Genomic DNA, 21,010 nt, shown 5'->3' with positions numbered 1-21,010 from the left:
AGTACATGTTGCACCCTGAAAACTGGCAATACAAACATTTAGGTCATTGCAGACGCAAATTTAGAAAAAAATACAAAATAATTTATAAAAACATGTCACTCTTCCGTCACTCAAACCATTTAACTAATTTAAACTTTCAGTTTCTGTACAAGCCCAAAGAAATTCAGATTAGCTTCACTGTTTTAAGTTTCATGAGGGTAAGAAAGAGATGCATAAGGGGGTCATAAAAAGTCTAGTTGACAACTTTGGGATCTAGTATTATGAAATACAAGAGCGTAAACCAAAAAGCCTCTGAAAAGAGCTTCACAAAAAAAACCAAACTGGAAGAAATAGGAGGACAATAGCACAATCAAAGACCAACAGTTCTTACCTGTTCGTAGTGGTAAGTCTGAAGTGATGTAATTTGTATTATTGAATAACGCATTCATTCCCATGAACTGATCCATTGTAAACATCTGTATTGAAAGAAAATATACTCTTCATTACTACATATATAGGTAATTTCATAAAGCATCTATCAGCAGAGAATTTCAAAGTTCTCTGCAAATACTGAAAACTGCAAACGCCCCAGTGCAGTACGTAAATGTTTTATGTATCTTTTATTTTTGCTGGCAGCAGCAGTGCAAGCAAAGCTGATAGTAATGACCAACTTTCAGCAGTATCATGAGACTGCACTGAGCTCATCAGTTTCTAAGCACACATTTCGCCTATATGCACTAACAGTTATACATTTGAAATTGCTTAGATGGTCAGTTCTGAAAATCTGACCCTAGATGTCTTGCCCAAAGCCTTGCTGGGTACCTGAGTTTTCATTTGCACTTCTTTGATTAAACCTCACCAGACTACATTCCTGATCTAAATATGTTTATAAGCTCTAATGCGAGAAAACAGTATACCCAGGTTAAAATTTAATTTTTTTTAACACACTGACATGTCTTAACTCACTGTAATTATTGTTAGGTATAAATCTATCTTCTTCCAAAGTGGAGCGAGCACGAAGGATTAAATAGTTTATTTTTTGAAATTAAGGTGAGCAGAAATGATCTGTTCTCCACTCAAACTTTTCACTTGAGTGCAAGTCTCACAATTCAAATGAATCATAAAATGACCTAATGAGATCAGGAAGAGCTTCTGAAGAACTAGGCCTACTGATCTGTATGAGTGAAGGAACATTTTAGTCATCAATGTTAATGCAAATTTCACAAAAAATGATATAAAGGGGCCTTTTAGGGTATAAGGGGCTTTATTTGCAGATAAAGTCCAATGTCTACGACAGAAGAAATTTCAGAGCAAGTGTCACAAGCAGACAGGGCATAAAAATGAGTATTTTTTCAATTGCTTCTTTGGCCTAGCTTTCCTTTTCACTCAGCCATTTCACCAGCAGCAAGGCAATTTACAGGTCACATACAAGATACCTTTGAGAAAAAAAAAAATCTAGATTTCCCCAAACCTGATGTCTGCCAATAGCTGGAATGCTTTTATATCTGTGTTGTCAAGTCTAGGAAATGACAGGACAATATGAGAGGAAGCCAAAACAGAGAGCTAGGAGACAATACGGGGATATTGAAAATATACAAATCCACTTACTTGGGGATCGGACATAATATAGGAATCTTCTCCTGCCATTTTAAGTCCTGAAACACAAAAACATGATCAGAATGCTCATTTTTTTAAATGTATATCAATAGAGAAATTTGAAAAATGTTAGAGTTTAAAGTCCTAACTCTGACCCTTCTTATTTTAATCATAATGTTAATGATTTCTAAAACACCCTTAAAATTCCTCAGTATTTGCAAGGGGCAGGCTACAGCTAGGATTTTCCATTGTCTGCTCCCAAGCAACTACTACAAAAATTACAGTCAAAATCTTTAAGTCAAAATTTATTAAAATTGGCAATCAATTTGTTTCTGGCTTTGCTCTGACTATTCTGCCATTAGAGTTTAGGCACAATTAATTATCATAGTTTAGCAAAAACAGGACTCTGCATTTTTATACAATAAAAAGACTTCTGAGCATTCATGTATGCCTAATGGTTTTCTTCGGAAGTTATTACTAAATGCAAGATAAAGATGCCTTAGAAAGAACATCCAATATTTTTTCTTTAAGTAAAAACAGTCAAGCATTGATTAATTTTGGACACCTTTATTCCCAGAGGTCCACAAGTGCTTTGCACCCACAACAACTGAGTGCTGACAATGACAATTATGGATGTACAAACTACCTCACTCTCTCTCACTGTCTACAGGTAAATACTGAACACTGGGAAAGTTTAGCCTGGCTTAGTTTTCCTGGGGCCAGTAGCAAGCCATCTGTAGAGCCTGGAAATTTTTTTAGGAATTTATTAGGTCTATTATTTAAAAAAAAAAAATAATTTTAAAAAATCAGTGTTATTTCCTTTCATGTAGAAGTTATTGAAAGAATTACAATTTCATTTACGTTGATCTTACTAAAAAAGGCTCTCCAAGAGAATATCTGAAAATAACTAGTGAATATTTCAAGAGAGTCATGTCTGCATGCAAGTAGACACTCTAAATAAGGTTAATAGCTAATAGAAGATAGAGACATGTCACCAGCCCTCATGTTCCACCACACTGACCATGAACAATGTTTTCCAGCAAAGCAAAGTGAACTGTGAAAACCTACTGCCCTATGAAAGAGTGAGAAGTGATCAGTAAACCAGCAGGGAAAAACTGAATCACCATCTACCTTCTACAGGAACTAGAAAGGAAAATATCAAAAAGAATTGGAATACCTAGGTACTTCAGTTTGATGGAAGCTCAACTCAGCTTGTTAACAAGCTCCAAAGACAACATATAGCCACCCATCCCACACAAGTAGAAAACGAAAGAACATTTTAAATGGAGAAATAGGAGACACTTAACTTCCACTTGATTTACAGGAAAAAGAGGTCCCTGAGAATAAAATCATTCATAACCTAGAAAATAAAAGAACTCATCCGTTTGTAATTTAATTTGAGAGAGAAAAATTTAATGGGTAATACTTATTTGTAGTATTTGAGCAAGTATCAAATAACTGGTCACAAGTTTTCAGCCAAAAATGAATAACAGATATAACTGGCAGCCACAGAAACCCATGCTGTACTTCATCACCTAATACATCAGGATTTCAGGTATATAAAAAATACTAGTCAATCACATTACCTCATGGGCATATTCTGCAAAGCATTCTGTTGTTATTATCAACCATTAAGGAAAAAGTTAACATACAAGGCATAACAAAACCTTCAGCAATACAACAAACTTTACTAGATGTTTTTATTTGACATTCCATTCCACAGAAAGAACATAACCCTCACCACCAGTTGACAAGTTACTGACATCACTGAAATAACTGTAATTTAGTTTTTGGCAAACACTTCACAGTTAAAGGTGTAGATATTACAGAAAACAATCCGAAGACTTCAACAGTCAACAGTTTTTAGGAAGCATCAGAAAATACCCACTCTGCTGATGCACCCTGATTACGGAACTGTGACTGCAAATGCCAGATTTCTTCTGCATAAACAGAATAAAAACTCGTTCTAAAAGTCTCGGTTTGTGACCTCTCCTATTTAATCGCTTACTATTTTATGAGTCGCATATTGCACAACTGTGTTCCAAAATACCTAAAGTACCCAAAAACCACAGTAAGTATGCTTGTTCAGAAAAAAGAGTTCTGAGGATCTAATATGACTAGCATCTGCCCACTTGCCTGTTTCCTAAATGTATACTTAATGCAAAACTTTCAAACAAAGCATCTCACAGCTTTTTCTGTAAGCCTAATACGATAAATTTAACAGCATGTTTTATTGTCTTTGTCCTATTCTGTTTTCTCAGACTGCATCACACTCACTCCAGCAGAACTCCATAGGAGAAGGGCAGTTCTCACACCTGCTCCACTTGCTGGTCACAGTTACTATTCTACAGTCACATTTACAGTTCTACAATACACGACTTCAACAAAGTGGAAAAATACCACAGAGGCAGAATTTCTGAAAACTTTTCATTTAAGGCACTTTGATATCAAATTTAGACTCCATACAGAAATAAAACCTATGTCTACTCGAATCAGTCCTTCAGTTTCACCTGATCAAAATGCTCATTTCTGGCTTTTTGGCTGATGCAATGAACAATGTCATGAGAGCAAACAGCAGTCATTAAAGATAAACGTTACACTTGGAAGCAGCAAGGTAATTACCCACATACTGCCCTGCTGTAGGTGTGTACTAATGAGTTTCTAACCAGGTATTAAACACAACCTTTCTCACACCAAAAGCATAGGTGTCTCTTGCTTGAGATCTTTTGTGTTCAACAGTCAGCTGCAGGTTTGGAGGTGAGGTTAAAGACATTCTCTCTGGATTGAAGGCTAAACCAGTTTATTATGAACACACGATGATTTAGATGTGCAAACATACGCCTTTGTGTATGTAAACAGACACTTCATTGCCTTTTCAGGGCCTAGACAAAAATTAACTCAGCAGTTTAAAATGACCCCTCTAAATGACTGAAAACACTCTCAGTTTCACTTTGTGTTTTGTCCTCTTTCAAAGACAAACAAATGACAAAAATATTCCAGGAGTCATGACTCTAAAATCTGTTCGCTTGGGATTTTTTTATTTAACAAATCCCAAAGCTTCCTCTTCTTACAAGAAAACTGGGGCAAATCCAGGGAGTCAATAATATGACTAAAAACCAAAAAGACACTTGTAGAAAAACAGGCCCTAGCATTAATTGTATGATTTTTAATTAGCCTCTTCCCTTAATGCTTGAGTTTCTAAGCATCTATTGTACATGCATTAAGTGGTAAGATTAACATCCACCAGAGTATCTTCACTCATTTTCTCCTCACATGAGCTGTATTTTGGGGCAGAGATTGCTTTTATCCAAGCTGTATTTGCTGCTATATGCATCTTAGAGAAGTCAGGTCAAACCCACCTCTCTCTCATTTGAAGATGACTGGGATTAAAATTGCTTTGTGGAAGTTCATGTTACCACGTATGCCTGCTTCCCACATAACCTCCGATTCCCACAAACCGTACTGCAAACTTGCATCTACAATAAAAAATACCCCTACAACTGCAGACCACAATCAATCACGACAGTCTCCACCCTGGAGATCTTCTGAAGTCTTTCAGCTACTGGGGCACAGGAAACTAAACATTTCAACTCACAGTATTTTTTAATGTGAAAATTCAAAGGTGGGTGAAGAAATGTCATTTAGATCCTAGTGCAATGGGAAAACATTAAATCCAGCTAAACTGGTCCAAAACCACACAGCAGTGCCTCCTGAGTGACTGTAAGTGTGTATGCATCTGCATATGTGTGCAGTATTCCTTTCTCCCCACAGCACGTCAGCTGCCATTGTGAAAAAGGTCAAAAAAACAACAGGAGAAAAAGAAAAAACCTAGGATGATATATATCTATATATAGATTAAAATATATGGAAGATGATGGGGTTGCGCCAACGAACCGAGCAAACATAATGCAAGTTACTTTGCATTACTATTCCTCCTTAATAATGAAGTAATAGCAAGTACAAGTAAGCACAGCTGGAAGAACACAAGTTCATTTATTGTATTCTGAATATGTTTTAAAGCTTCAAAAAGATCAGGCATTTAAAATGGAAACAACATAACTAGTGTAAGAATGCTCTCATCCAGGAACAAGAATTCTCATTTCTGTTTATCTCAATCATTTGATTTCAGATCTCTCTCCTGCTGTTCTCCAACATCCACTGTATCTGAAAACTTTTTAAAAACAAAGATAGGTTTATCTAACCAACTTTTTTTAGCCCCCTGATTTTTTGGAGCCCAGATCCTTCCCTCTGCTGTTCCTCTTCAACTTTCCAGCCTGAATTTTAAAAATGAAGTAAAACATTTTCCTCTTTGATATCAGTACCCAATCTAATACCTACAAAGAGGGCATGGGACTTCTTCCTAATATCTTTCTACAGACAAGCAAAACCCAACGCAAATTTCATCATCTAAGAGGAATCAAGCTTTAATTTTTGATTCATATACTAATAGTACAGGTATTTCTGAAAACATTTACAGACATCTCACCCAGCAGATGCATGCCTTTTAAAAAACTAATAAACTTAATTCTTTTTCTTTCTAGCTTTGTTCTCATACTGGCCTGGCTAAAAGCCTGAACAGTATAAATGTTAACAAATTAGGAAGACTTCTTATTCCTTCAAGTAGGAAATAAAATCATGTGAATATTACCCTAAATAGCTGAACAACACCCCCCCGAAAAAAAAAAAAAAGAAAGGAGCTTTAGTAGCCAAAAATCTACCTATTAGTATTTTAAAGTGCATGAGTGCACTTACTAATGAAGCTAACATTACAAATAGGAGCAAAGGAAAAAAAAAAGCTACACCAAAACATGACACATACTTCCTTTCCCAGATTTTCAAAGACAGACATGGTAAGCAGGTCTCTACTTTTAATCTGTGTTCTTTGAATATAAATGTATTTTTTTTAATCAACTTGGAGAGATGAAGGATGAACAGTATGACCAACTTCTCTACTCCACAAAGACCTGCCTCATAAAAGAGGGCGATGCCTGGTGGAAATTCTTATCAGCCACTCATCTCTTCTAAACTTTCTGTACTTTGAACCAGTCAAACAAAATAAAAGCATAAAACCTGATGTGATAGGGTGACCATCATATCCTCAGAAAATGAATGCAAAACACTAGCATCAGGGTGTCTGCCTGCTGTTTTTTTAAGATACAAAGAATCGACTCATCCTTTCTAAACCTTGTCCGTTACTTTTTAATTAATTCAGGGTAAAGACTGAGTTCAGGAAAAATTAATATATTATGGAAGAAGGTTTGGTTATAGCACAGATCAGTTTAACAGGATAGAAAACAAGGCATATTCTGTAAAAGGTACACTGAAGATATATATGTTAGTGAATCATGATCTTTATTACCCAGAGTTCACTATACTTGTGAATTGGAATTAGTCTGATGGTTTAAACAAATTTCTATGTCAAACAATGTCCATCTCTTCCTTTGCGAGACATTTTTCATCAACTCCTCCCACCTTTCAAGGCTGAGATTCAGAAAGCAAGCCCCAAGATGAGAAACTCAACTACTATACTTCAGTTGACTTGATATATTGAAAGCATAGTCCTTCCTGCCAAGTTTTCTAGCAGGTTGTTTTTTCCCTTTAACTTGGCTTTCACTGGAATTTACCTGTTAAAAATAAACTTCTTTAACTGGACACTGAATGAAAGTAATGAAATTCACTGTGATTATGCTCTTAGCCTGTTTATTTTGCTTATTAAAAATAGAGAAGAATGAGGATGAGAGGTGAAGACATTTGAGTGTTATATATTACACTCTAAGTATATTTTGCTACATCGTGGCTATAAAACAGAGTAGACTATCTGATTGCAGAGAACTGTGTTTTCAGGAACAGTGTGAAGTTCTCTGAAATCCTGTAGCAGCTATGAAATACAGAAACAGTAGATACAGTAACTGTTGTACTGTGCAGTCTCTACAATGTATTTTACCTCGTATTGTTTACTTCTTTTAGTGGTAACTATCCAACCTTGAGCCTCAATTTTCTGACCTTTGCAAAACATAATCTGCATAGAGACAATTGTTTTAGAAATCTGCATTTCCCAAATGGAGATGCTGGGAAACATATTGTGCAATAGACACTGAGAGCTGCTGGGTCAGGCCTGGAAGGACAAGAGCTGCTGAGATGATTTTGGCTAGAGGACAGAGCAGGCTGCTCTGACAGGACAGATACTGATCCAAGATGTTTAGTCTCAAGCCTTCATCATTGAAGTGCCTTCAAAGTCAGGATGCTGCCCATCCCTTTCAACGCCTGGCCTCTTCACCTTAGCTCTAGTGACCTTCTCTCAACTTCATCCAGCACTCCCATTTCCCTTGGAACCCAGTACCTTTCCCAAAACAGTGGGAGCACAGCTCCAGAACAAAAAAACCTGTGGTACAGAATATCTTCTTAGAGAAGCATAATGAGGGAAAAGTAGAAGCTTGAGAAGTGCTATCTTCTACCTCAGCACAAAATAGCAGGCCATATGTATACACAGGCTTAGGTCTTCTGAAGCTTCAGAGAACAGAGAGGTTGGGTCATGAACCTACAACGTTTACATGGACAACCCTTAGTTTAAGCTGTGCATGCCCTTTTGACCACTTTATTTTTTAAAGGCTGAATAAAAGATGCTTTTCTTAGGAAAAATCAATCCCATTTTTGTTAAAAGCAATGTAGCAACAGTGGGAATATTGTACAGGCAGGAATCCAAACAGTTGCTGGCACTCTAAACACATATTGTCTGAGCCTGCTTAAAGCAGGTCTACACACCTGAACTCGTAACAGCTGGGAGCTACCAGGACCAGCACTTCCATGACTGTTGCCATTAATGAAGCTGCTGCAGAAGAAAATTTTCTGGACAGGGAGAGCAGGGCGAGGACAGAGACATCCCCCTCCCAAATACTAATCAAGAAAAATCTTAACACAGAAAAGATTTCATCAATAGTTATTTTATTTACATTGTTCTCAGCTACTCATTTTGATTGCTTCCATTTTAATAAATTATACTGTTTCTGAAGTCCCCAGGCAAATGTTAAGACAGGACCAAATACTTATCATTTAGATGAATGCTATCCTGATACACAGACCAGAAAAAAATGGAAAATACAAGCTATACATAGATACACACGTCTTTCTTTTTAAAATAAAAGAAGAAAAATGTGCCACAGACAGCAAATCCCAGGATTATTCAAAATCAGAGGTGACAAACAGTTATAGTATTCTGAAATATGCAAAGTAAACAGAACCAAAATATTAAGGGAACATCATGCAGCTTTCACTCATATTATTGGCATAGATCTCTTAAGAGCAAACAGGAAAGAAAAATAATTTTAAAAAATATGAGAAGCGATTGCTAACTTGCTCAAGTTAACAAGGAGTCCCATCAACTATGTCTTTTTGAAGGGAGTTTAACTCAGTAATGAAACAGACTTGGAATGTGAAGTTTGCCTTTAAATGCTAAAAGTTTATTAATAGTTATCCCATCTATGATTTCAATACCTGGAGGTGCAGGAGGCTGTTTTAAGGAAACCATATGCTCAGTATAAAACCCAGCAACGCTCAGTTTCCGCAAAAGTGGCATACGGAAGTTGTTGTTGTTTGGTTTTCTTTTTTTTTTTTTTTTTAACTTTACTTCAACTGCTACAAAGACATGTAATCTCTGAATAAAAATTTGAGTATAATTTCTCAGTATACAAGTGAGAAAAGGTTTGTGCAGACAGGCATTTTTATCAAAGATACTACTTTTCTCTGCAGACTTTTTCCTCATCCGTAGACTGCTGCAGTTGCAATAACACCACATAACCCTTAATGACATTGTTTGTTTTTCTAGTACAACAACACAAATTGCTTGCTCTTGTTATTAAGTCTGCTTATTATTTCCTGGTGGGTGGGACCTGGGAGTTCTGGCTGTTTATTTTTAAAATTTAAAAACTAAGTTAAAATTTTCAAATATTTTCAGTCATGAGCAGCTGCATTATTGGACAACAGTACAAAAACTAAGAAATTAAATCAATCACAAGTATTAAAGAGATTTTGGAAGTGTTATGCTCTGAATCAGAATTGTTGGGTGCAGAATGATTGTAGGAAATCTAGACTCAAATTTATTACACCAGATAACGACTAAATTTGAAGACCAATTCATTGCATGAAAAAATTCACTTGGCAAAGGTAACGGGACTACCTGAATGGTTGTTTTATTAAGTATCTTTACAAACAGAATTTTTTGGTGTTTGATTCCTTTCCCAAACATCAAAGTAGTGAATATGATAAGAAGAAACACTAAAATGCCACAAATATATAAACTGTTTTTTCCAGTATGTTGTTTGAATAAAATCAGAATGTTTTTGTTAAAACACATTCAAAGTAACTTAAACCAAAGGAATAAACAATATTCAAATATATGGCAAGCATAATCTGTTATATGTATAATGCTAAGTATATGTAAAAATACTGAGGTTCAACACAGCAAAACAACTCTGGTAACTACACTGTATTTCAGCCATGTGAGGTGATAACACTACTTGAACTAGCCTGAATATTATGGTAAAATGCTGCTACTTTTTCCCTACAGATTACAAAGAATCACTGAGTGTTCTTTAGAAACAGTTCTAGTTCATATGAAGTTGTTCAAAGTAAAATTTTAACTTAAAAAGCCACACATACCAATTTCGTAAGTCTTAAGTGCAATGAATCATCAATATTAAACAGCGAATCTTTTCCTTTTTTGGGGGGGAAGAACAGCATTCCTGAGAAGCCAACTAACAAGCAAACCCAAGATTTCAGAAGTCCAGTTCACACAAGGTTTGCTGTATCAGCTGGTACTTTCACACAGGTTCTGGGGTCTCTACTGAAGACACAGTTCATCTCATGAACACGGCGGTAGGAGAGGGAGGGCTCAGACAACACCAAAGGCTGTTGTCACTGCAATCACAAAAGTGAGCTAAGGGATTCTCAGTGTCCTTTTGGCTTTGAACAGCCACTGAAATGTAACACGACAGAGAAGGTCAGTTAAATAGCATCAGTAAGTGGGACCAAACAGGTAGAACCGAGTCTAGCACTGTTCTAGTTACACCTTAGGCTTGAAATCTACAGGTGCAAAGTGGTTACTAGGGCTTATTTTTTTTTGTTCTGTTACAAAGAAATAGTAAAATTCCTGCAGCCTCAATTTTCTACAGTAACCTACAATATAGCAAAGCCTGCTTAGACTAAACTAATGAGACCCCCCCAAAATCTGCTCGCTTTGTTTTAATTTCATTTGTGTGGTAAAATCTGTGTTTAAACAGATAGAAATATGACCTTTAAAAGAAACAAACAAACAAAAAGCAATACTACACAGCTCAGACTTACTTTGTTCTTGATCTGTTCACACCAGTACAGTTTGCTTAGAGTATGCAATGTTTAGTATAGCTAATTCTGCATTTTAAATGAAGAAAAAATATATACCTGGCACTGCTTTTCAAAAGAACATAAAAGTTGGAAGAGGTAAAAAACACTGCTAGTTGCATTAGTAGTTTCCTCCCTACACGTGGTCTGTCAGCTCCACCTAAATCCTAAACAAAGGACTTTTACCTTGACAGTAGAATAATTTGAATAATCTTTTAAGACCTTCTGAAACTGTCGAGAGTGCTTCAGCAAAATACATCTGTTTAAATGAGAGCACTGAAGAAGACTCGCTGTATTATTTCTATGCTCAAAATTAGATGCAAACTTAGGGCCTGACTGACCTAAGGGCACAGTTAACTACAACTGTAATTATGATCTTATCAATGTATAAATTCATAAAATGTTCACAGCTTGTTCAAAGGACATCAAACTACAACTTCCACTTCTAAAATACTTGTGTCAGAGCTAAAAGTGACCAAGACCAGGAATTTCTTTTTCATTATTTGGCCAAAACAGCGTCTCCTCTGTTTTATAATAGCTGTGTTATTTTGTTTCTGAGAACCAAAGAAAAGTTATGAACATGTTGGGAAATAAAAAATTAAACTAGTTTTCACTAGTTGCTTATTGAAATAAGTAACAATTCTCTTTAAGGCTAATACTTCTGAATTTAGAGTTGGCAAACATTTACAGTACCGAAAGGTGAGAAAAGCACATTTTGAAGCGATCTGTGGAAACACAAAGTCATTAACCAGAACCTCTGAAGACCGCAGAATCTTCTCATCACTAGCTACATCAGAAAGCAAACTGTAAGTTAGTAAAAAATATGTTGTCTTTCACTGTGTCTTTGTAACTTCAAAACAACATTCACTTTGTATGCTTGTAAGGAGTGAGGGAGACTTGAACTTTCTAGTCAGCATAGAGCATCTTTGACAGTGAGGACTCACAGGCCTTCAAACTTGGTTTCTGCCCTTCCAGATTCAGTAATGATAAGCATGATAACATTAATTCTGAGCTGCACTTATTTCTGGAGCTGGCATGGATTAATGAGACAGTGGCGTGGCAGGATTTTGGGAAAAGGCAATGATGAAAAGAGTATTGTTTTCATGAAAACTCAAAAATCTATTAATTAGCAAATTGGCATCAGTGATATTTATTTGCAGGTATCCATTAGTGAATTCACATAATGCCACTTCAATTAAAAAGTAAATTTAAATTTATTAAAATTAATTTTACAAGTCAAATGCATATAGTAAGAGAAACAATTGCTGATTTTCAATAAACGAAGTAGAAAATTTTAGAATGTGCATAGAAATGAAGTATCACCGTCAGCTTTCCTCTCGTTCTCTCCCAAGATTCCCTTGTTCTCTCTCCTAGCATACTTCTTTTTTTTCCATTTAACTTTTTAAATTTCAAAATACATACTACAAAAACATTACCAAGGTGCTGGTAACCTAAGCCTCTACAGGCATGAAGTTTACCTGCTACATAATTTTTTGAAAACACACAACATGACACAAAGCAATACAAAACTGTTCTCAGTTTTACAACCTTAACTCTACTCAAAGTGCATTTGTCACTTGCACGAGAAAATCATTTCAGTTTTTGATGACTCTACCACTGGCCCTTCTTTCATTAAAGAGAGGACAAAAGGTGAAAAGAAGGCAGCTTTTCCCCTTGTATTTAATATTTCAGATTAAATTATTTAACAGATCTCGCACATATTTCAGCACCGAGTTTCCTTGAAATCTCCACACTCTGTGGCAGATCCTGACGAGAATATTTCAGCATAACTGTCAGTTAAATTCTTGAGCCAGGGAAGTTTACAGAACAGAGGATCTGCCTCTGGACAGTTACAGGCTGCTTTTTCCTCTTTCGTTTTCTCAAACTGTAGTCATTTCTGTAGATTACAAAATACTGCAGACAGGATGACGTCTTAAAATGATGTCTTAATTAATGCTTTCCTAGAATCGACAGCTACATTCTGTTTCGAAAGAATAAAAACGCTTTAACTGAAATACTATTTCAAAAGCTGATACTTCAACAGTACATCGACTCTGGATGTCAAAAAATCCAAAGAGCTACATTTTCAACTCTGTTCTGTAAACTTGATGGTGGCCGTGTAGCACCTTACAGCATATAAGGCACAAGATGATATGGCAGAAAACTCATCCGCTTAGTACTAATTTTCTCCATGAACAGAATAAATGAAAAGAGGACTTCTGAAGCACAAAACATGTCAAACAGGATCAGTACTTTAAAACCATTTTTTAACAATATAGCCTGTATTTCTTTTTTAACAAAGTTAATCTTTAGCAAAGATTTTGAGCATTTTAAAACAGGAAGTTGAAATGCAGCACTGAAGTTGTTATGATCCCTTGCCTACAAAGCCTTATTCTACAAATGCTTACAGGCACTCATTTACTTATTTGAATGAAGTTACATAGCAGCACACTGCGTTTTGACAATGGCCAAATAACAACTAGCTCACATATGTTCACATAAAATAAGTCAATAGTGCTTCTTTACCAAAGTTGCCAAAGCAGAAAAAATCAATAGGTTAAAAAAAAATAAATAAAAATCCCACAACACTGTGATGATGAACAGTCAAATATTCTTGTTTTTAAGATCAGATGTCTGATAATATTGCTTGTCATGGTGAGAACATTTCCGTTTCATCACTTACCACTAAATCGCCTTTAAAAAACTCACTGTTTACTACCTTTGCAACCAGTCTTTATTTTTACCAGTTGTGTCACTTAGGGAACCACTGCAAGCCCCATCCAAGACCAGGACGCCAAGCTGCCCGCAGCAAACCTACGTTTGCACCGTAACCGTGTGTTTTTTAAAGGTAAGTCAGTGCCTATCCAGCAGCAGACGCTCCAAACCGTGTCTCAAGTTGTCACGTATGTCACCTTCGAAACCAAAAGCGTAAAAGGCAGCAACTCCTTTGCCCACACGCACCTACTATACGATCAGCAGAAGCTTGGCTTTCAAACTTTTTCATGTTAAAGTCCTTCACAAACACCCCTTCCTGGCTCGGAAGACCCATATAATATATTAAGCCTATCACGAGCTTAAAAAAAAATAAATCAGAGAAGAGGCGCAAGGCGGTTCACGCACTAACCGCGCAACTTTGCAGATCCGCAACAGAAAGGAAAGCGAGGTGGCAACCGCCCTTCTCAGAAACTCCGCACCGGGAAGAAGGGCTGTCCGCCTCCCGGGTCACCCCCTCCGCACGACCCGCACCCCCGCGACACCCCGAATCGCGGCACCGGCCGCTGCTGCCGGTTGCCCTCGCAAAGCCCGCGGCAATCAGCCGCTCCCGGCGCTGCAGCGGGAGCTCCGCGCCCGGGCCGAGGTCACAGGCGAGCGGCCGCCCGGCGTGGGGCTGGCGCGGGGCACACGCTTCCCGCCGGCAAACCGCCCCCTCCCCCGGGGGCCGCCGCGCACCCCACGGCGCTGCCCCGCCGCCCGCCCCGCATCGGGCCGCGGGACGGCGGAAAGGCAGCCAGAGGCACCGAGGTAAGGGCAGGGTAGAAAGAGGGCAGCGAGCGGCGGGTCAGGGGCCGCCTGAGGCTCACCCGGGGCAGGGCAGGGCAGGGCTGGCGGCGCCTCCTCGTCGTCGTCTGCCGCTGGCGGATCGCGGCCGCGCGTCCCCTCAGCGCCGCGCCATGTAACCGGCGTGACGCCACCGGCGCCGCCCGCGCCCTGGCTCCGCGCGGACTTTCCCCTCTCTCTCCCTCCCGCCCGTCCCGCTGGCGAGGGCAGCAGAGCGCTCCCGGCCTGCGCGGCCGCCGCCTCCGTAGCCCCCGCCGCCGCCCGCCCCTGCCCCCCGGCCCGCCGCACTTCCTGACTGGAAATTCCCGCAGACGCTCCAGCAGCGCAAAAGCCGCGCGGGAGGGGCGGGGCGGCGCGGGCGGCCGTTGGGCGGGAAAGGGGGCGCCCGTGCAGCCGCCTCAGCGCCGCGCGCGGTAACGGCCGCTCGCCGCCTCACGGCTCCGGTGAAGCCCACGCTGGGGTGGCGAGGAGAGGGAGCAGGGCAGCGGGAGCCAGGGGAGCGCCTGCCGCACACCCCGTGGAGCCGAAATCCCTCCCGCCTGGAGGGAGCCTTTCCACCCCGGGGGAACTGCTACCGCCACGAGTGTAATCCTGCCGTTGTCCGTCACATAGCGATGCTGGACGCTTAGGTGGAGTCAGGCCAGACCTGGTGGCTGCCAACGTTTTCTTGTTGGTTAACCCCTAAAAAGATTCGAAGAGACTGCGTAGAGCGAATTTAGACCTACTGACATAGTGCCTGGCTGTTGGCTGCCTTTCATGGGTACTTAATAAAAGGAGGTTTGCTGATCGACTGTCACCTGATGTCCGAAAACAGCAGAGTACAGGCTACACAGTACCATTTTTCTGTGGATTTCTACAGCTTCTGACAGAGCAGACTCCCAGGTTGGTTAACTTCTGGTAAATAGTGCCAGCCATCAATGATACACTGGTCTTAATACTGAAATCCAGGTTTGTAGGACAGTAACCAAGTCATCCAGATGCATCTAACCAAGTCAGCTAGTGCCATGTTTAATTGGCACAAATATTATGCGAAACATTTAAGTTCAAACATCTCAATACTGAGTCTTAAATGTCTGGGTTTGATCAGAGTGAAGAGCATCTCAAATCAGCAGCCAGCATGGCTCACCTGATGGGTTTTAGCCCAGAAATTCAGCAGCACACCTGAAAAGCACATGTGAGGGATTTTGTTATGCAAAGACCACAAGGTGGAACTTCACTGATTATCTCAGAGTTGAATTGAGACTAATAAAAATCATAATGTTATAAGAAGGATTTTAAAACTCCATAAATTAATGAAGTAATATGACTATTGCTTCTTGTATTGAAGCAAGGAACTGTAATCTAGAGCAAAAATGGATTAAAAAGAAATAGAGTCAAATCATAAGCCACCTGTTGACTGGAACAGGAAGAAAGGGGTATTTTTACCGGGGAGCTATTAGAACCATATCTTTTACACTCTATAGGTAGTCCAGTCATGTCATATAGGGAAACAATACTGCTGAACACTTCTAGTCCAAGTAATAGCTGATTTCATTCCTAGAAAGGGAGTAGATTCAAATGTTACTTTCTGCCCCATCTCTAGGTTGGAACAGAGATGTACTTATTGAAAATCAGTGCTGAGACTGAGAGCGAGCTTGAAAATGCCAAGGATTTTCTCTGTCTCTTGATAAAAGAACTGAAATCTCATACAGGTTACACATAGGTATGAAGAGACAGTCATTTCCTTTACTTGGATTGCCACTCATGTTCTGTGATGGAGTTCTAAAAATGCATTCCTGCATTCTCTTCCCAGTCCAAATTGGGAATTCAGAATGACTCAGCAGTTCTGAGTAAAACATGTTTTTTCTTATTAAATGGGGGTATTTTCTGAACACTCAAAACCCAATATTAATCTTCCCTGTGGAAGCAAGTGCACTGAAGTAAGCAGAGCAAGTAAGGAGATAATCAGACCCCAAAACCCTTTAAGAAGGAAGTCTAGATGGATTTAAAATAGAAGAAGTGCTTCAGATAAAATTCATTAGAAATGAAAGGTGCCATGTCACAGCTAGTCAAAGGCATGCTCACAGGGCAAAACCTGTATGAACAAGTACCAGGAAATCAGACAAGGTGGAAAAGTTCCAAAGGAGACTTACCTGGTTGATTTATTTTTAAAGGACACATTATCAAGTACTCAGGCTCTGCTTTCCCCATGAAATCCTAATCAGCTTCCACAAACATCTAAATTTTAAAAGAAAATCCTCTTCTTAATTATATTTAAAACATCATTTTGTCTTTCTTATAACTTTTCACTCTAATGAAAATGTTATTTTTACTGAAGCCCACAATAGTGCCAGATTGTAACCTCAGAGTTTGTTAAAATTATCTTCATAGGATACTCTAGCTAAATGAACTGCTTTTAAACACAAGATTCTCACCAGAAGAGCAAAATGAGCAATTATTTCTCCAGTCCTGTTTCCAGCTACTAGGGAAATTAGGCAGATAATATAGACTCTGGTGTGAGTGGTTTGTGGTAATCAAGTGGTGCCTCTTTCCTGAGTGACACATGTTTGCACTATTGCCATCAAGATACTTCAGTGCCTGGACAACATCACCTCACAAATGAAGAGCTGGTGATTACAAGTGAAACCAAAGGAGCAAATGCATATGTTGCTAAGCTGAGAGAGACATTGTGAAATGTTTTTAGCCACGTTACAGCCTTTGGTAGCTGGCGAGTTGTATTAGAGGTAAGGCTTTCTAGTTGTACACTTACCTAGGCTGTCTTACCTTACTAAGGTTGTGTGTATTTAATTTCCGTGATATGTAAATGCAGGCTAGGAGCTGTGTCTGTGCTCTGCTAGGTTTAGTCTGAGAGTACAGATCCCTTTCCAAGGTCAGAAATTTTTGGCCTCAGTACTTTTTAATCCTGTAACTAATACAGTTTCTGCTCAGGAACGAAGTATTGTTGCTGAGAATTAAGCTTTATTTCTCTAGGGGTGTCTGAAAGAAGATAAATGTGTAAGATTAGCAGAGATTTTCAAAATAATCACTCTTTAATTGGTATGCCTAAACTTAAAAAAAGTTTCATGCTTTGTTTTTTTGTTTGTTTTTTGTTTTGTTTGTTTGTTTTGCATGGGGGGGGGGGGGTGTTTAATTTTTTTTTCCCTGTTTCTGAAGTATTTATTGGAATTGGGACAGGATCTCTTCATTCCCTTTAACCTAGTAGCTTTGATACTAAACCAGGAAGAGATAAGGGAAAGTCTAAAATAGCTACTGAGGGATGCTTTCTTTTAAAGCTTTCACCTTCCTGTCTTCATTGGCCTGCTATGTAGTACGATCCAAATTTCTTTCTGGTTAATCCATTATTTCTTTATAATCCAGAAGTTTTAACTTAAAAACTACTTTGCCTTGGATAGTAGCCAGTGATTGTCTTATACACACTCCAGTCCTCATAGAGGTTATAAATGCTTAGCCAACATTTGCTGTTGGTGTTGCCGTTATCTCCTGTAACTTGAATCTGCCAGGAACATAAGAAGACAATATGCTTAAAAATAGTTTGTATTTTTAAGATAGCGCTATTATTCTGAGACACAATATATATCGAGCTCTAGTGAAGTAGAGAACAGAAAATGTATTTTTAAAAAAAATATCTCTGAATAGCCAAAGTACATATGCAAAGCCAACTGATTTGAACTGCAGCTAGAGCAGGGTCTAGAGTTCAGTGATGCTGCTGAATCCCCATACCTTCACATGGGTGATGACCTGGCCTCAATTTGTCATGTATTTCATCAGCACTTAGATGGACACAGGAACACCCCGCCAAACTCAGAACAGGGTGGTGTCACCTGTAGTTACACAGGTCGCATCCCAAACATACATTTCACTTGCTTCCTACAGAACCGCAAATCAGATATGGGATCTCATATTACCTCCAAAGTGGTTCAGACCTGTAACTATGCTAAAAGGCTAAAAAAGATTTTAGGTAAAAGTTCCAGACCTAAAGCAGGAGAAGATTTCAGTAGTTAATAGCTGTTGGGGGAAAAAATAGATTTAAATAAGAGAACCATGAGGCTATGGACATTGCAGATGTGTATAATTAACAGAGAAAGGGGAACCTTTAGAGAGAGCTAGAAGCAAACAAGAAAAGGAAGAGTAAAGAATTATTAAAATAAACAAAAAAACCCCAACCAAACAAAAAAAGTGATCATGAAACCTTGAATAGAGTAAATAACAGGTTAGCTCAGACCTATGCTCCAAGTGGGGAGAAGATCTGAATGAATAGGGATCTATCATATTGCCTTTTGTCTTCTGGAGTTTTCTTGCATTAATAGCTGATAGATACAGTTGTGAGTCTACTTTTATATCTTCTTCCACAAAGTAAGCCTTTCATTTATCTTAGAAAATAAATCTAGGTATGAATGCTCAGATTAGGTGTTATGATAACCACTCTAGCTCTGAAAAAATCTGCTTTGTCTTCATGTATGACTGGTCAACATTGACTTTCATAGCTATGATACAATGTAGAGCATCACTTACTTAAAGATGTGGAAAGAGCCAAGCAGAGAAAGCAATTTTATGCATATCATTTTTGGAATGATTGGCCTACCCTCCCCTCAGTTCGGCAGTGTAATGCTAATCCTTTCCGTCCTTCCTTCCTGATAGTAAGGAGCATTTCACAGCAAACCTCTGTTACACTGAAAATAGTGGTTTATATATTGTGTGAACTTGCTGCAAGGTAGCTGCTCTCAATGGGGAGCACTGTGAGAAGTTGTTAACTGACCAGCTCCCCTGGGCCCTGAAGCTGCTTTATGCAAAAGATGCAGACAGCTTTGAAAATGTTTCCTAGGCTGGTCCTAGTTTTCAGTCCAGGTTTAGAGGTTGAGCTGTGTAATGGTGTACAATAGTATGTACATGTATTATCAGAATATAAATGATTATGTTTATAGAAACTATTTATGGGATGATTAGTGGTATGTAGCAGTGTAATAATGTGAAGGACATGCACCTTGTAGCCAAAAGCAAACTGCTACAGCAAGTAGAGTCACAGTTAAGAGTCTTGCTTTCTGGTAATAAATCTAAGTCTGCCAGTCCGTTCTTCAGAATTTGGACTTAGTACAGACTGTGAGCCATTTACTCTTCCATTGCTCAGCTGCCTAACACCTTGGCCAACCACTGAAAGCAGAGCAATGGGCTTTTGCCATTCGAGTTCAGTGACCCAAGGTTCTTTCCAGTCCACTGCATTCACTCCCTTCTCTTCCCGTCTACCCTCCCTGTGTTATGATTAATACTACACTATATTCAGTATTTCTTACATGAGTAGTCAGTTTCTCTTCATAGACTTTTGCATATCTGAATGCAATGTACTTCTAACTTTTATCTAATTACACTTGTCAGTACCTGGTTCAGGGGCCCAGTTGTTTTCTCAAGACACAAGTTCTTCCCTTTACGTGACTGCAGCTTTAGAGCCTCAGCAATATTTCACCCAGTTAGCTAATGCAAACAAGAACAGCTGTTTGATTTTTGTTATCTTTGTCACTTTGTTTTGTTAATAGTACTTAAATATATGCTCAGCTCAATTTATGGGGTCGTTTTGAGTCAGGTGTACTGAATATTACCAATGTTAACTCTATAGAGAAAGCAGAATTTAGCTAACTTGACTTTGTATTACTGCTTTTTTATGCTTCCACAGCTAAGCACTGTGCAGATAAACAGGGAAGAGACTGCTGCTGCTGCAGAATTTCCAACATCTAAATATATAATGGAAAACAGACTATGGAAGCACAAAGCGGCATTCTCATTACTGTTTGAGCTCATACAGGGAATCATTTAAGTCTTCTGCTCAACTGTTGATAGAAGTATTGATTTCCTGAACTGTTTCTTATGCAACTTGTATGCCTTTACCATAACTTGTGATATTCTCCTTAAAATTCCAGTCCTAGAATCTCTAGATACATGGCTAGTTTTCTCTCACGTTTGATGAAAACTTAAAACTTATGTTTAAAAACTCAGAAGTATCGTCTTTCAAAAGGTATTTTTTAAATTGATGTAATTCTCGTTAGGCAAATCTTGTGGATTTGGGGGACTTTGTTTATAATTTTGTAATGGTGGGGGTTAACAACAATGAATGGTGAGCTAAGCCAAATCACTAGTGTAATGGATCAGGCCTTCTAAAATATTACATTATAAAAGAATATTTGGAGGACAGTAGGAAAGGCAAGTTGTCTCATGGATTTGGTTTCATAAAAGCTCATGTTCTCTATCTTTGCTCCAGAGCTGTGAGGGCCATAAACTTTTTTTTTTAGGATAGTATTCTGTACTTAAAGCTGCAACATCAGAAACAGTATAGGTGCTACCTAAGATTGTGATAAGATGCAATAGGCTGATGATAAGCAAGAGAGTATGCTGTAACAAGAGCCCTGTGATAGAGCAGGGTTTCAGGAAAAGGGAGAGACCTCAGTCCCACAAGAAAAACAATGAGTGATGGTAGTGAAGGAAGCAGAGTGTTCTCCTTATTCTAGTTTCTTTC

General features: G+C 38.7%; 1 protein-coding gene across 2 annotated transcripts in view; it reads right to left on the bottom strand.

Moving 5' to 3' along the window:
- The window catches only part of NFKB1 (nuclear factor kappa B subunit 1), a 57,131-nt gene extending 42,476 nt beyond the window's left edge, over positions 1-14,655 (bottom strand). Inside the window, exons 1-3 of one of the 2 annotated variants that reach the window (XM_065634974.1) lie at positions 14,532-14,655; positions 1,588-1,634; positions 371-455 (exon numbers count right to left, since the gene is read on the bottom strand). In XM_065634974.1, coding sequence (XP_065491046.1) covers positions 371-455; positions 1,588-1,626 — 124 coding nt within the window. In that variant the 5' untranslated portion in view covers positions 1,627-1,634; positions 14,532-14,655. The remainder of the gene's footprint in view (positions 1-370; positions 456-1,587; positions 1,635-14,531) is intronic. The other variant, XM_065634973.1, reaches the window with a different exon arrangement.
- Between the last annotated feature and the right edge of the window lie 6,355 nt (positions 14,656-21,010).

This window comes from Caloenas nicobarica, chromosome 4, assembly GCF_036013445.1.
Source record: "Caloenas nicobarica isolate bCalNic1 chromosome 4, bCalNic1.hap1, whole genome shotgun sequence".
NCBI classification, from domain to species: domain Eukaryota; kingdom Metazoa; phylum Chordata; class Aves; order Columbiformes; family Columbidae; genus Caloenas; species Caloenas nicobarica.
The sequence above is the reverse complement of the archived record's forward strand: the minus strand, read 5'-3'. Positions and strand labels throughout refer to the sequence as shown.